Source organism: Grammomys surdaster, unplaced genomic scaffold (genome assembly GCF_004785775.1).
Source record: "Grammomys surdaster isolate TR1022 unplaced genomic scaffold, NIH_TR_1.0 135, whole genome shotgun sequence".
NCBI classification, from domain to species: Eukaryota; Metazoa; Chordata; class Mammalia; order Rodentia; family Muridae; genus Grammomys; species Grammomys surdaster.
Window position 1 is genome coordinate 3005545 of NW_021604593.1, and position 15454 is coordinate 3020998.

A 15454-nucleotide genomic window follows, 5' to 3' on the forward strand; every position below is an offset into this window, starting at 1 on the left:
TCATCTGGTCTTCACATGCACATACGTGTATCAACATACATGAACACGTGTACACACACTTTGGGAGAAACTTCAAACTACTTTAGTTAACTACTTTTAGCCTAAAATTATGCTCATTACCTCTCCTCCCTCCATCTTGATGCTAGGGTTGAACCCACAGCCTTGTCCCTAGACAAACTTTCACCACTGTCTATCCAGCCATTTATTCCTTGGTGGGAAGAGGGGCAACTATGGTTTAAGGTGAATAAGCAAGTGTTACAATCTGAAAACACCCAAGATAATATGACAAGAAATGATCTATGTTATTAATCTAAGTGGACTATGAGTTTTAAATGTCTGTGTATACAAGTTATCTTTTGTATAAAAGAGGTGGTTCCATATGATTGACTCAGGAATGCCTTCATCTTGTAGACTTACAAGTGAACCATATAGAAGTTCAACAGTTTTTCCTGATCAAATTAAAGCTGTGGTTGTCATTTGAAGAATGGCCTCCAAAGGCTCCTAGATTTGAAAGCTTAGTAATCAGGAAGAGGTACATTTAAGAAGGATTAAGAGGTGTGGCCTTGTTGGAGTAGGTGAAGCATTGATGGAGGAAGTTGTGTCACTGAAGGTGGCTTTTGAGGTTCCAAGAGCCTAAGTCAGGCCCAATGTCTCTCTCTCTCTGCTGCCTGGGGATCTGGATGTACAACTCTTAGCTTCCTCTGCAGCATCATGTCTGTGTGCCACGATGTCCCCTGCCATGATGGGAAATGGACTGACCCAGTGAACCTGAGAGCCAGCCCCAACTAAACGCTTTCTTTTATAAGAGTTGCTATGGCGCCTAACAGTGGTGGCACATGCCTTTAATCCCAGCACTTGGAAGGCAAAGGCAAGTGTATTGCTATAAGTTTGAGGCCAGCTTAGCCTACAGGGAGAGTTCAAGGACAGCCAAGGCTACACAGAGAAACCCTGTCTCAAAAGAGGGAAAAAAAAAAAAAAAAGGAGTCATGATGGTCATGGTGTCTCCTCACAGCAACAGAACACTAAAATTGCCAAATCTGAATCCAGGTTTACTTTCTCTAAGAACTAAAGGGAATTAATTCTCAACAGATTTTTCTTATAACAATGATGAGTGCTCAAGTTCAATAAAATGACAGTTCACATCTACTATGTAAGAATTAAATTATATAAAATACTCAAAATAAATGATAACTACAAATCAAGTGATAAACTGGAAGCCTCTGCTACTGGAATCATAGGGCCTTTAACAGCTAGAAGACAGATAAAACATTTTAATTTGAAACTCAACAAAAATGAAACAAACTAGGAGAAAAACCAAAAGCACACAGCAATCTACTTTCCAGCAAGTGGGGTAAGACAATGCAGGATGGGTCTTCGATTTAGTATATTCATTTGGCAGAGAAAAAACAAAAAAAGAATCAAAACAAAACTCACAAATCCTAGTTTTCCTACCAAGAGCTGCTTTTGTATGTTTTGCTGCATCAATTTGATTGCAGATATGGACGGCATCTCATGGTAAGTTATGATGAATATCAAATCAAATAATTATTTTAAAAAAAGCAATATTATTCTAAATTTCCAACATAACCTTCCAAACAAGAACGACAGCCCACCAATGTAAAGCCCAGAATTTCTAAACTAAAAGCTTGACTTCCACTTTTAATCAAATTCAGAATTCAAATACAAATTATGCATTTTTATAGATATGTAAGATTTAAAACTCCTATTTTTGTCCCTGAAAGAGTAAAATTCACAACACCCTGGGCTGGCAAGATGCCTAAGGTGCTAACCTCCAAACCGGAAAGCCTGCATTTGATCCCGGGGACACACGTGGGGGAAGAAGAGTACTGAGGCCCCCACGGTCCTTGACCCTCCACATGCATGCTATGACATAGGTGGACACCCACACCCCAACATAAATGTGATTTTAAAAATCAAAATATCTACATAGCACAAGAGTTTTCACATTAATTACTGAAAATACACCCAAGTGCTAGCCAATGTTCTAAAGGACAATTTGTTTGCAAGCCCTCCCAACTCAGTGCTTGTCCTCTCTGTCCCTACAAAATCCCACTTTCCGATGTTCACATTATGCCCTCTGGAGTTAGATGGACAACTTAGCCAGTGACCACAATCGAGTACAACATCCTGCCTCCCTTCCTTGGGCTCTGCACAAGAACCAGCCTGGCAAATACTACATATTAGAGCAGGGAGTGGTGTGGCTCAGGCCTCTAATCCCAGAGGCAGGGGAATCTCCAAGTTAGAGGCAGCCAGGGATATATAGAGACTGTCTCAAAAAAACAAAAACAAGCACGTGACGGTATTAAGAAGACAACCATATGTTAGTTTTTAAGAATCCTGAGTCTCTCATTTATGCCACAAAGAGGCATTAACACAAAGAGATGACTAAGGAAAGCATATTTAGTCTTCTTGGAACAAGTCGTCAAATGTCTAGACTTGGAAAAGTAGCACATCAGGCAATTCATACCAACTGTCTCTGACAATAACAGTTAGATATTAAAACAATCTCTTTAAAAGCATTAAATAACTATTAACATAATGAGAGATAAACAGTTCAAACCCACTAAAAGTTGGAACTCAGAAAAGTGATCTCAACTTTTGCTTTTGGTGAGTTTATTAAAAACAAACAAACAAACAAACAAGGAAACCATACTGTGCTTTGTCATTCGAACAAACACCTGAGAAGTTAGCACAAGGAGAAGAACTTCCCATAAACTCTTGGCCCCACTACTCTGGAACTCTGGTGAGCAGCACAAGATGGTGGATGTACAGTCAAAGCAAGCATCTCATGAGCCCCAAAAGCAGAGTGACCTTTGGGGGACAACACCAATACCAAGCATCTTACATTACAGCTAACAGTGACACCTGGGGGAACAAGCCGTTAATGTGGACCTTTGTAGGTCACTCCCCACATTCAAATCATAGCAGAGATAGCGACCTGTGACCACACATAAGTCATGCAGGTAGTCTGGCAGAGTTAACAATGTGGAATTCGAATTCGATTAAGGTGATTTCGAAGCCCCAAACTCTTTATAATATCAAATAAAAATCTTCACAAAAAGATTATTATCATTTTATACATCAAATTATTTCTTCAACAGATCCAGAGATTTGTAAACACTGGAGTTGAAAGACTATTATAGCTGACAGATATTATAATTAATTCCTAATTATTATACTCAAGAGGATAATGGTCAAACTAAGTATGACATACATACATACATACATATATATATATATATTCATATATATATTCATGGAACTGCAAACTATAAAAAGTTACATACATTTGAAAAAATAACCTAAATTAAGCACTTACTAGATGAGTGACCAAATATTAGATATAGATGAAAAATAGGTACTTTAAGGATAAAACTGTCCAGAATAAAGCCTTTAAGAGAAAACAAGAAGGGCAAGGCACATAAGAGGCAGAAATCTTCATGTATTAACGAAGAACCTTATTAACAAAAGAGAATACTGAAGTGAAGGTGCTAGCAGAAGGCCTTTTGGCTGGAAAATGTGTGGGACGGATAAGAACTGACCCATACATCCATGAAGTCCAAAGAACTGCCTTATCACAGAATAATAAAGCAGAAGACAAAGTTAAAAAGATTTCCTTCATAACAAAATTATTTTAAAAGAAAATGTTAAGAGCCACGGCGTTGGCCAGGCGTTGTGGCCCATGCCTTTAATCTCAGCACTTAGAAAGCCGAGGCAGGCAGAGCTCTCTAAGTTAGAAGTCAGCCTGGCCTGTGAGCTAAAGAAGCCATGGTATCAATAAGGAGAGAATGAGCTGGTATAAAGCAACAATGTAAAATATATTCCAATAGGTAACTGCTAACCTAGAGTTCTGTAACAAAAACATCCTTTAAGAATGGAAAAATGCAGACCTCTCAGGCAGACAGGAGGACATTCGAAAGCATGTGTTTCAGATCCTTTATGATCAGTAAAAATGATCGTACATGAAAGTTCATAGGAAATATAAGATTCAGTAAATATATGCAGTACTCTAAATAATATTGATGAGATAATATGTAGCATATACTAAAATATATATTATTAATATATATTAATACATAAACAAACAAACAAACAAACAGGGACTGAGATGGCTCAGTTGGTAAAGTACTTGCCCAGCAAGAAAGAAGATGGTGATGGAGGATCCCTACGGCTCCCTGGGAGCCATCCTAGCCTACTTAGGAAGCCCAGGGATTCCTGTCCAGTGAGATCCTGTCTCAAGAAAGGCAGATGACTCCAGACAGACAGCAGAGGCCAACCTCTGAGTTCCACACTCACCCGCGCACACAGATGAGGAATCGAGTACTGAGGTATAGCTCAGCGGTAGAGACCGTACCTAGTCTGTGTGAAGCACTGGGTTCAATCCCCAGTAAAGGAGAGAAAAGATGGGAAGAGAAAAAGAGAACAGAGAGAAATTTAATTAGCAAAACCTTTAGTGAAAACTGTCCCACAAAGAAAAAACCTCCCAGCCCTATGATTGATTGCATCTAACAAAACAACAAAGCTATTACTAGAACCCTGATGTCTTCTCTGCTGGATTATAACAAGCATTCAAGCATTCGAGGAAGAAATAATTTCAACTGACTGTGTACAAATTATTTCTGAGCAGAGAGATTTTACAAACTTAAGTGCAATGTTGATTTCAAATCCAGACAAGGACAATACAGACCATCACCCATGTAGACCCTTCCATGACTTTGCCACTACTTCAACCATTCGGGTCCTTTACCAGCTTATCCAGAGTAATGAGTTTTATCACTGGAACTCATTTGACTTAAAGGCTATACATGATCTGTGCATAGATGTACACTGTTTGCTGGCCATGTCCTCTACTAAAATAAGCTTAGAGAGAGGACAGGCTATTTGATTCTTGCAAATTTTACATAGGAATCTAAACAGTTATAGTTATCAAAACGTTTGGCAAAAAGCCTATGTATGGTTTATAACAATGTACAGATAAACTGTTTTAAGCTAACTACTGTCATTTGCAAATTCTCTTTTTAAAATGTAACTCTCCAGAGAACAATGTAGAAGTATGCCACAGATACTATATGTCACTTTCTCTTCAGCCTATTCTTACATTTAACCACCACAAATGGGTTTTCCAAATATTACAATTAGGAGAGACACTTGATTGATACAGGCCCTTTGTGGAAGGTTTACTTACCTAACTAAGAGATACAAGGTGCTTGCCTTTGGCTACCAAAGACAATTAAGTGATACTTGGAAAAAGGAGCTATGAAGAACCATGATGGCATATGCCTATGTTCAAAGGTTAGCACACTGAGACTAGTCAGAGAGATGGGTCCTTGAGAACCTTCTGTGCAGCTAAACTACTAGCCATGCGGTCCTCTAACTCTGATCATCTTTTTATGTGAGATACTGATTAAATCGCCTGGTTAAGTATTCTGTAACTTGTGCCTAACTAATACGAGGTTAAGAGCTGACAACTAATGGGCAGTGGAGAAGAGCCTACTTGACTATAAGATTCAAAACTGGGGACTGAGAGAAAGAGGTTACAAAAAGAAATTGGGAGGAAGAGAACATAAACATATAAGCATATATGAACATACCATAAGAGGGAGATGCATGCAGACTAAACTGATTCAGTTTGTTGTCATGTGACTCTTAGGAGCACATCTAAGATAGGAATACACAGCAAACAGTAGAAGTAGAAAATAGAGATCCAGAAATCAGGAAAACCCACACAGAAGTGATTTATATCATAAAGAAAAAAATGGCATGATCACCAAGAAAACACACCAAAGAACATAGAGTTCCCTTCCTAGGACCCGTTTCACCCACCCCACGCTGTGCTGCAGCCCTGATGTTTAGGGAGGACGCACTCCTACCTAACCACCACCCTCCAGACCTAACAGCATGATCTGTACTGTTCAATCACAGGAGAGCTGAGGACTCTGGGAAATGTCTAGAAGAAAAGTCTTCTAACTTCCTCTGGCAGTAAATGAAGGCCATAACATGAACATTATTGATAGGAGAGAAGGAAGTTTGAGCAAAGAACTCAAACAGGAAGATATTGTTTACAAAGGGGGGGGGAGAGAAATGGACTTTCAGTACTGACTATACAATCTCTAAACAAATCACACTTCATGTGACTTCTAAATATGCATCTGCCAATTACAAGAGCCAAACACATTCCCTTTGTTTGTAAATCCTATTAGCAGCCTACCTGATTCAGGGATTAAGGGAAGAACAAAGTTGAAAGAGGGCAGGACATGCAAAAAACTTACAAGGGACCAGGAGCTAGGAAGCACAATGTAGAACACTAAGAATTTACTACTATAGAGTATTATATAATTTACAAATTGCCTACAGAAACCAACGATGACAGAGAAACTGCCATTAGATTTGGTGCCTAGCATTCTCTCGTAATTTTTAAAGTTTTTTTAAGATTACATTTATATATTGTGTGTCTGTGTTCGATGTAAGTCAGAGGACAACATGCAAGAATTGGCCATCTCCTTCAACCATGTGGGTCCTGGGGAGCTAATTCAGGTTGTAAGATTCCAAGGCAAGCACCTTTACCTAACTGACCCATCTTGATGGCCCCACAGCACAGTGAAATGGTAAAGGACTTGCATTTCATAGTGACATCATAGTGAAAATGAAAGATGGAAATAAGGATGTGTCAAACACTTACATGGAGATGTAACATACATTAACTCCCTCTAGATCCACCATGCAAGGTGAGTATTACAGAGCAGTCTAAGTGGTAACATGACCACAGCCACTAATAAATGATTTTAACACAAGTCAAGATCAAGCCTGAAAGCAAGAGTCTGACTACATCAGAGTCCTTGGATGAAAGAATCCTGAAGGAAATTTGGAATCTGGAAGGGCCTCCTTGAGTTGTATCTGGCAGCTTAGTAGAAAACAATAATAACATGCATACACCATAGAGAGGGAGAGACTGAGAGAGGCCTCTAAACAGTGATAACGGACAGCTCTGAATAGAGAGAGACGGAAAGAGTTGCTCCTGAAAAGACACACATCTCCTCCTCTGAAATATGAGTAAATAAGGAGACAGTAATGAAAACAAAGCCCTGGAAAACCGAGGACAAACGCCTCAGACAGCTGAGATTTTTCTCAGCCACTGAGTTTAGAAGTCCCCCCCTTCCTTCTTGTCCCTTCAAAGTGAAATGAAAGCACAGCACTGGAGGGACAGACAGACAGACAGACCTAAGAGCATGCAGTCTTCAGTACTGGAAGAGAGAAACGGCCAACAAACAAATGAGACATAAAATTCAAAAAGATCTCTTCTTTTAAGGTTGGCAATTCTATCTCTAAAACTTTAACTCCTAACTTTTTTTTTACAATCCTGGAGAATGAACAGAGCCGGTCTTACAAGCACCCTACCACTGAGCTAATGCTCCAGTCATTTGCAATCTCATAGGGCAACGTCTAAGTATTTTTAATCCCACGTTGGGACTCTTGACACATCCGAGTAATGAGACAGAGGCAACAAACTACCAGCCAACTTCCTCCACTGCCAATCTGATAGGGCAGTTTGCACTTGCAAACTCAGGCAAGGTTCCTAAATTACTCGGGACAGTTTTTCATACTGGTAATCTCGACTACCCTTGAGAGGCAGCTGAGATTGGCACAAACCCATGTTATAGAGACTATCGAGAGCTGTAAGTGCTGTTAAGCACTAGTAACAACCGAGAATACAAGAAATTTGAGCAGTTTTGAACTTAAAAAGCTTTTCTCCACCAGTCCTTTCTTAAAAAACAAAGCAAAACAACAACAAAGGGACTGCACACTAGGGATTCTAAGGCTTCAATGCGCTCCTTAGGATAATACCTAGAGAAAGCAATCCTTCCTTGTGCCATTATGTATTATCTTACATTTATAAGGTCTTCTTTGTTTTTTAAGGAACATATCACTCCCCAATTCTTTCAATGGATCTACAAAATCTAACGCTCCGTCTCAAAAGCTGAGACCAAAGCCTATAACAGAGATGAATGATTTAAAAGCGAACAATCGTTTTGCCATCGTAGGCTCCACTAGGCAGGAGTCCGGCTCTTAACCCATCCCAGTCTACCAGGACTCTTCTCAAGAACAGAGCCCATCGGCCCTGAACAATCAGCCTTTCCTCTGCAATTCCACAAGCCAGGCTCAGATAATCCTCCCAGAGCTCAACGAAAGTTGCTTTTTGTTTTTTTAAAAGGAAGCAAAAAGGTTGAACACGAATGAAACGGGCTGGACGACCCACGCACCTAGAGCGGATAGAAGACTGCCAGCAAGGGCGAGGCTGCCTACGAATAAGGAACAGTGCGAGGGCGGTGGGAGTCGCGACCCCCGCCCGCAGGAAGGAAACCTGCGAGCCCGCGGCCAGCAGAAGGCCGGAGAGGGGCAGGTCCGGAGCGTGCAGACCGGAGGGCGGCGGAATCGGGCCGCCGGAGTCGGGTCCCGGAGCAGCCACCGGGGTGGGAGTCGCCGGCACGAGCAGCCGCACTCACCTGCCAGACGCTCGCTCCGCGGCCGCAAGCTCCGGCGCCGCTCGGGCGCCTCCCCCCCCCCGGGACTCGACCCCGGCCGCCGCCGGAGCTCCGGGCCCCGAGAGTCACGGGCGGTACGGAGGCGGGCAACGCGGCGACCGGCCCCGAGCGCAGGGAGGCGTACATAGGGGGCACTGGAAAGGCAACTCCTCACTCCACCTTCCTCAGCGGTAGCCGACTGAGCTTCCCGGGAACAGCATCGCGCCAGCCTCGGTCCGCTGCTCCCGGGCCTTCGCCCGAAGCTCCCTCAAGGTAGCGGCCGGGTTTCCGGCAGCCACACTCCGCCCCCTCAGCACAGGCTCTTCGCCATCTTGTTGGAGGCGGGAAGCAGTCAATGCGCACGCGCGATGGGAGCGGCTGGCGGGCGTCCCGCTGTTCGCGAATGAGAGACTGGACTGCGCAGCCGCAGCAGCCAAAGTCCTGCCTCTGCGTTACTTGCTGTCTGTCTCTTCTGTTCTTTGCCCCGGGGGTCCTGAGTCTCCAACTCACTTTTCCCAACTGAACTGAAATCAAATCAGTAGACTTTTCCTGTGCACACTATGGTTATCTGTGAGCGTCCGTTCATACCAAGCATCCACCAAATGCTCTAGGCATTGATTATTGAAAAATGAGTGAATATAGGCCCTAGAGCAAAGGGAATTCCTAACCCTGTGGTGAAGACAGAAACCAGTTTTTGTTCTGTAGGTGCCCCTCCAGCCTTCCGTACTCTCCCATTTTAATTCCAATCCTACCTCTTCTGGATGTCCCCAATTTGTCTCAAACAGCTATCAGTTCTTTGCCTTGCATTACCTGTCTATCATAATTTTCTTTGACTATTAACACTGATCCCGGCTCTAGGGTTACAGCATTTCGGAATATAAACTCGTAGAATCCACACTCTAGTATAAAGGAATAGACAAAAAAATAAAAAATAAAGCTAAAAATGATGGTAGTGATAAGGAATAGAAAAAGAGCAAACAAGGAAAAGAAAATGGACACCAAGGGACGGTGTTGAGCAATCTCTTTCTTCCCACAGGTGACATATGACCCTGAGACTGACTGACCAGATGCCCTGGGAAGATACTGGGACAGAGCCTGTCAAGAGGACAGAAAAACAGGAACTTCAGGTGGAATGACTTTGTGAGGGAAGACAGACAAACGCAGAGTTCGAGGACAGTGCTAGAATGTGTGAGAGGCCATGTTGAAAGGGCCTCCAGGCCGGGGTATGAGGCTGGACAGAACTCTGAGCGGTCCCTCCAGCCCGTTGAACCATCTACAGCTCCTGATGCGTTAGCTCCTGACTGCCTTTGGACAGAGAGATTTGCCTAGCCACAGCCCTCCATGTGTCTTTTACATGTCTAACTTACTGTTATCCATCACGTTCTGGTTTAATTGCCACCTCAGACAGGCCACGCAGTCATCTTTCCTAACTAAATCTGCCTCTCTGCCTTGGGCATGATCCCTTGTCACCACACCTTGTCATTTCTGCCAGGGCACAGAGGATGCTTTTGAATGTCCTCTCCTTTGTTTTGGGACAAGGTATCACTGTAACCCAGGCTGACCTTGAACTGGTGATCCATCCGCCTCCGTTCCTCAATATTATAGGTTTGTGTCGCTGTAATTGGCCCTTCAATTTTTATTTAATTTTTGAGAGAGGCCCTCAAATACTCCAGCCTGACCTCAGATGCACCTCAGATTGTCTTGCTTATACCTCCCAAGTGCTAGAATTACAGACATGTGCCACAGTGTCTGGCTATGATTTTAAATTATGTATTTATTGTTTACATTCTGTCTTCTCATGAAACAATAAAAACTCCCTAAGAGAGGGACAGTGTTTCATTTTTAACACTGTGGCTGGCTAGGGCAGTTACTCAGGGTTGAATTAATGAATGTGGACATTTGAACCTAAGTAGCTTGTAGTGTAGTGTATTGTTTTTCACCTACTGGCTCTTTAAATTAAATGTAAATTACCTTTTATATATGTTGAGGCAATAGATCACTAGGTAGAGATTATACTGACTGTATTTGTAGGGGTGGGCAAAGGAAAGGTTTAAATTAATGAGATGGCTATTGTATGTGTATTCTACTAAGGCAGATCCTTAACGCTTACCACAGCCCACCTAGGTAACTGCCCTCACATCATATAAAGTGATTATGTCACTTGACCAAGAAAACTTTTAGAGAGAGCGCTGACCCAAAGTCCAGGCATGTCCTACCGTTTAGGGGAAATGGATGTGGAGGCAGCTTCTTTGGCACTCAGCTCTCCCACTGGCTTCCATTAGACACCTGAGCTGCTGCCCATCCTACGAGGTCCTTGCATGGATTCTCACTGGGCTCCTGACTAAAAACTGCTGGCCTTCTTTTCTCTTAGACGGGGGGAACACTCACTCATTTTACCATTTTTTTTATTTTTAAATTTTTGTGTTTTTATTTAAAACTTACATATATTATCAGTGCAGGGAAAGAAGAAACACCTGGGAAATGGAGCAGATCCTACGCATTCTGTCTTGGTTGGACGTCTTTAATGTGTTTGACCAGCCCTTCTACCCAGACTCGAATTAGTTCCTTAGACCCTAAAGACTCCAGTCTTCTGGAAGAGTTACAGGACCACTGCAACAACCTCCTTTTCTATTGATCTCTCACAATGACATAGTTTTGTTTGAGATGGCTGCAGAGAGCTGCCAGTTAGGATAAACCTGTGATCTTATTTGTGAGCACCAGTCCTCATATGAGGTGATGGCATATGCTATCTGGACTCGGGCATTCCTTGTATAAACCAAGGAGTAAATGGGACCATTTAACACTTACCTCTGGTTTCTTTCTCACTATACCATAGTCCTTGGAGCAAATCATGGAATTGTGACAGCCTTTCCTTATGTTTGCCATCTGTTAGGAGTTGAATTGTGCTCATCCTCCAAATAGGTTCCAGAGAATGTGATCACAATTGAAAGTGGGATCATTAGTGATACAATTAAGTTAAAACTGCAGATTCTAAGAGCAAAGGGAAGTGACCTAATGAGTGTGTCTGTATGAGAAGGTGATTGAGGGAGAGGGAGGGAAGAGACAGACAGACAGACAGACAGACAGACAGACAGACAGAGACTGATTCAGGTGAGGACAGGGCAAAGATTGGAGAAATGCAGCAGCAAACCAGGGAAAGGCAAATGTCACCAGCAAACCATCAGAAACTCAGATAAGGTAAGCAAGGATCCACTTGCCTCTAGGTTCCAGAGGGAACATGCTCTGTTGACACCTCATTTTAGATGTACGTCCTTCAGACCCATGAGTACACACACTGGTTCATGCTGCCCAACTGGTGATATTTATTTGGTGGCCCTAGGAAATGAACACACCATTTTATTTATGTGGCAGAGCCTGGAATGAAGGGCAGAGAGTAGGCCGTGGGGCTTCTGCTCCCACTTGACAGCAAACCAGCCGCAAAAGTCATGCTAGTCACTAAGCAGTAGATTCTTTATCTACAAACAAAGGTAATGAGATTCCCTGCCTGCCTCCGAGATCTGTTGTGATAACAAGTATTTTGTTGAGTGATATCACCAGGATGGTCTGACAGATAATAAGAACAATTATGTGAAACACAGGCTTTATCTTAGGGTTTTTATCGCTGTGAAGAGACACTATGACTTCAGAAAACCACTTCATTGGGATAGTTCAGTTCATTGTTGTCATGCTAGGAAGTATGGCAGCATGCAAGCAGACATGATGCTGGAGAAAGAGCTTAGAGTTCTAGGGCCAGATGCTCAGGCAGCAGGAAGTGAGGGTGACACTGGGCTTAGCTTGAGTATCTGAAACCTCAAAGCCCAATCCCCAGTAACACTTCCTCCGACAAGGCCACATCTCCTAGTAAGTTCTACTTCCTATGGGCCTATTGGGCCATTGTCATGCTTGCCACAGGGATTTCTACAGTATGGCTGAGAAGACCAGACATTTCACTGTGAGATTATCACTAGCAGAAGAGACAGGTGTGTGGCTTGCCTCTTATTCACTATTAGTGCTGAAAGGAGGAAAGACCCGTGAATGAGGACAGAGAATGGGAACTTCATGAAAAGCCTGCACAGGAAAAGAATTTCTTAGAAGGATCTTAGGTACCTAGAGGGTCTGCATGTGCAACAATCATCACAGTGGTCACAGCAGGTCCGTGAAGCCTCTACTGCAGCCACTGCTGGGTGTAGGAACCTAAAATGAGAGTGTGGTACCTGATGACTTAGGCGGTCAGTGTTGTTACTGATGCCCCTAAACCAGACAGCTGAGATCACTAGCACTGCTCCCAGTGGAATGGATAGGTCACTTTGCCTCCTAGTGCTCGATTTCCACCTCAATGGACAAATGACTGACACAACTCAGTCATCTACTAACCCTGTAGTTTCATGCTGCCCAGCAGAAGTATAATGCAAGCCACCTAGGCAGTTTAAGACTTTGAAGAACCACATTAAGAAAAGTGTTTGAAAATCACAAGTGAACCCCCAAGTCAAAGCTTAGGGAACATTGCAGAAAAGGGGGCACGAAGATTGTATGAGTCAAAGGTTGGGGAGTAGTAGAGTAAACCAGTGTGTTCTGGACATAACAGGACTGCTGTGCTCATGAACTCACAGAGGCTGTGGTTGTCTGCACTAGATCAGTCTGGTCAATAAGCAAGGTTGCAGTGGGGAGGAGCGCATGAGCCCGGACCCCGAGCTGAGGGGACATTGATAGCCATGGAGAAGAGCAAGTCAATTTTCTTTGAGGGTGTGGCCCCTGGCAGGTTAACTAGGCCCTGGTGGATGGCCAGGAGTCCATGAATATAAAGGCAGCACAAATTAGACTTGATTATTTTTTTTTAAAAAAAAAGAAAAACAGTTAGGAGGGGCTTGAGGGTAGGGAATGAATCTGAAATGGACCTGAGAAGAGTCAGGGGGAGGAGTTGGGGGCCAATCTAATCAAAATGCATTGCATACATGTATGAGACTCTCAAAAAATTAATAAAAATATATTTTAAAACAACAGATGGACTTCTAATTATTTTTTTGTTTGTTTTTTCAAGATAGGAGTTCTCCATGTAGCCCAGGCTGTCCTAGAACTTATTCTGTAGACCAGGCTGTTCTGGAACTCAGAGATCTGCCTGTCTATGCCTCCCCAGTGGGATTAAAGGCGTGCACCACCACTGGCCAGCCCTAATTATATGTTTTAAAGATTTTAATTATGTGTATATGTGGGGAAGGGCTGTGTACATGGTGTAGGACTCTGGGAGGCTGGAAGAGGTCATTGGATCCTCTGGAGCTGGAAGAGGAACACACCTGTGCCCAGCACGGGGGCTGTGAACTGTGCAAGAACGTTATGAGCTCTCAACCACTGAACCATCTCTCTAGCCACCTAAGAGTGGATTTTATTTAACTCAATATGTCCAAATATCTCAACATGGACACTAGCCCCACTTCAAGTGCTTAGTGGTCATGTGTAGTGAGTGGCTACCATATTTAGTAACACAGCTGCAAACTGACCTACCAGGAACATAAGTACAGTATATGGAGTTTCATTTTCAATAGCAAGACCAGCTTCTGCCTCATGAGAAGGACAGTTTCCTGAACAGAGGAAGGGAGTTAAGACAGAGTTTTTCACAGGAAAGATAAACTAAGATAGATTCAGGACTTTTACCATTAATTTATCTATTTTGTAAAAAGTAGATATTTCTGAAAATAAAAGTAGTATTTCTGAAAAGGTACTCTGAAATTTTAAAAAGCCATGCAAGTGTAGATGACAAGGAGAATATTTGAATATGAGTGAGGAGTTCTGTCTTCTCTGTGCAACCTTCAGAAATGGGAATGGTAACAGCTACCTCAGTTCAAAGATTACATAAAACAGTGTATGTGAAAGTGCCTAGCACCTGATATATTATTCAAAGGTCCATAGAGAAACAGAGGGAATTGTTTGTGTGTGTTTGTGAGTGTGTGATTGTGTGTTTCTGTGATTGTATGTGTATGCATTTGTGTGTGTGTGCATGTGTGTGTGTGTATGTGCATTTGTGTTTGTTTATGTATGTGTATATGTTTGTATGTGTGCATATGTGTGTGTTTGATCATGTGTGTGCATGCATGTGTGAGTGTGCATGCATGTGTGTGAGTATTCATTATAGGAATTAGTCTGTAGTGGCCCAAGAAGACTCATAATCTGTTGTCTACAAGGAAGAAGGACATCTAGTGATACAATTCAGTGTGTCTCAAAGCCTGTGAATTGAGCATATTGCAAGTGGAGGTCCCAGTTTGAATCTCAACATAGGAAGTACCTATGTGCAAGGAATGGAGCAGGAACAGGTCCACACTGGTGAGGAACTTCATTCACCTTCATTCCCTCTACCAATTCAAAAGCAAATCTCTTCAGGAGATACCAGTATAGGATAAAACCAGTGGGGGCTGGTAGAGGGGTACTGGCTCTGTGCGAATTCCATAATCTAGTTAACTTGATATATATAAAATTAGCTATCATATTTAATTAACATTCAAGAATTGTGACCTAGATATAAATAAATCTGAGTATATGGTTAGATGAATCAATAAACAGCAAAGAGGCTGGGAGATTTCCCGAATCCAAGAAGAATTCTGGGATAAAAATTGAGAAAATGTGTATTTTAGGTATTTCTATTCTGTTTCAGCTTGGGTGGGTTAGAAAGCATGTTGATTTTTTTAAGTAGCCCTTTTCTCCTGTGAACCTGTTGGTGGCCATCTAGATCCAGAAGCAACTTCTTTTTTCATAGCCTATAATTCTCCTTTGGTTGAAATAATATTATTTGGTGCATTCATATCTTTTTTCATTAGATGCCTACAGGAGGGCATGAATGAGATTTGATCTCTCTACCTCTCCTCTCTCTCTCTTTTTCTCTCTCTCTCTCTCTCTCTCTCTCTCTCTCTCTCTCTCTCTCTCTC

At 42.5% G+C, this 15454-nt stretch overlaps 1 protein-coding gene across 2 annotated transcripts in view; it reads right to left on the reverse strand.

The window, feature by feature from the left end:
- Nucleotides 1–8687, reverse strand: part of Apc (APC regulator of WNT signaling pathway) — a 95923-nt gene extending 87236 nt beyond the window's left edge. For both annotated transcript variants that reach the window (XM_028762683.1, XM_028762682.1), the window contains exon 1: nucleotides 8523–8687. In XM_028762683.1, the coding sequence (XP_028618516.1) occupies nucleotides 8523–8687 (165 nt within the window). The remainder of the gene's footprint in view (nucleotides 1–8522) is intronic.
- Nucleotides 8688–15454: the final 6767 nt, after the last annotated feature.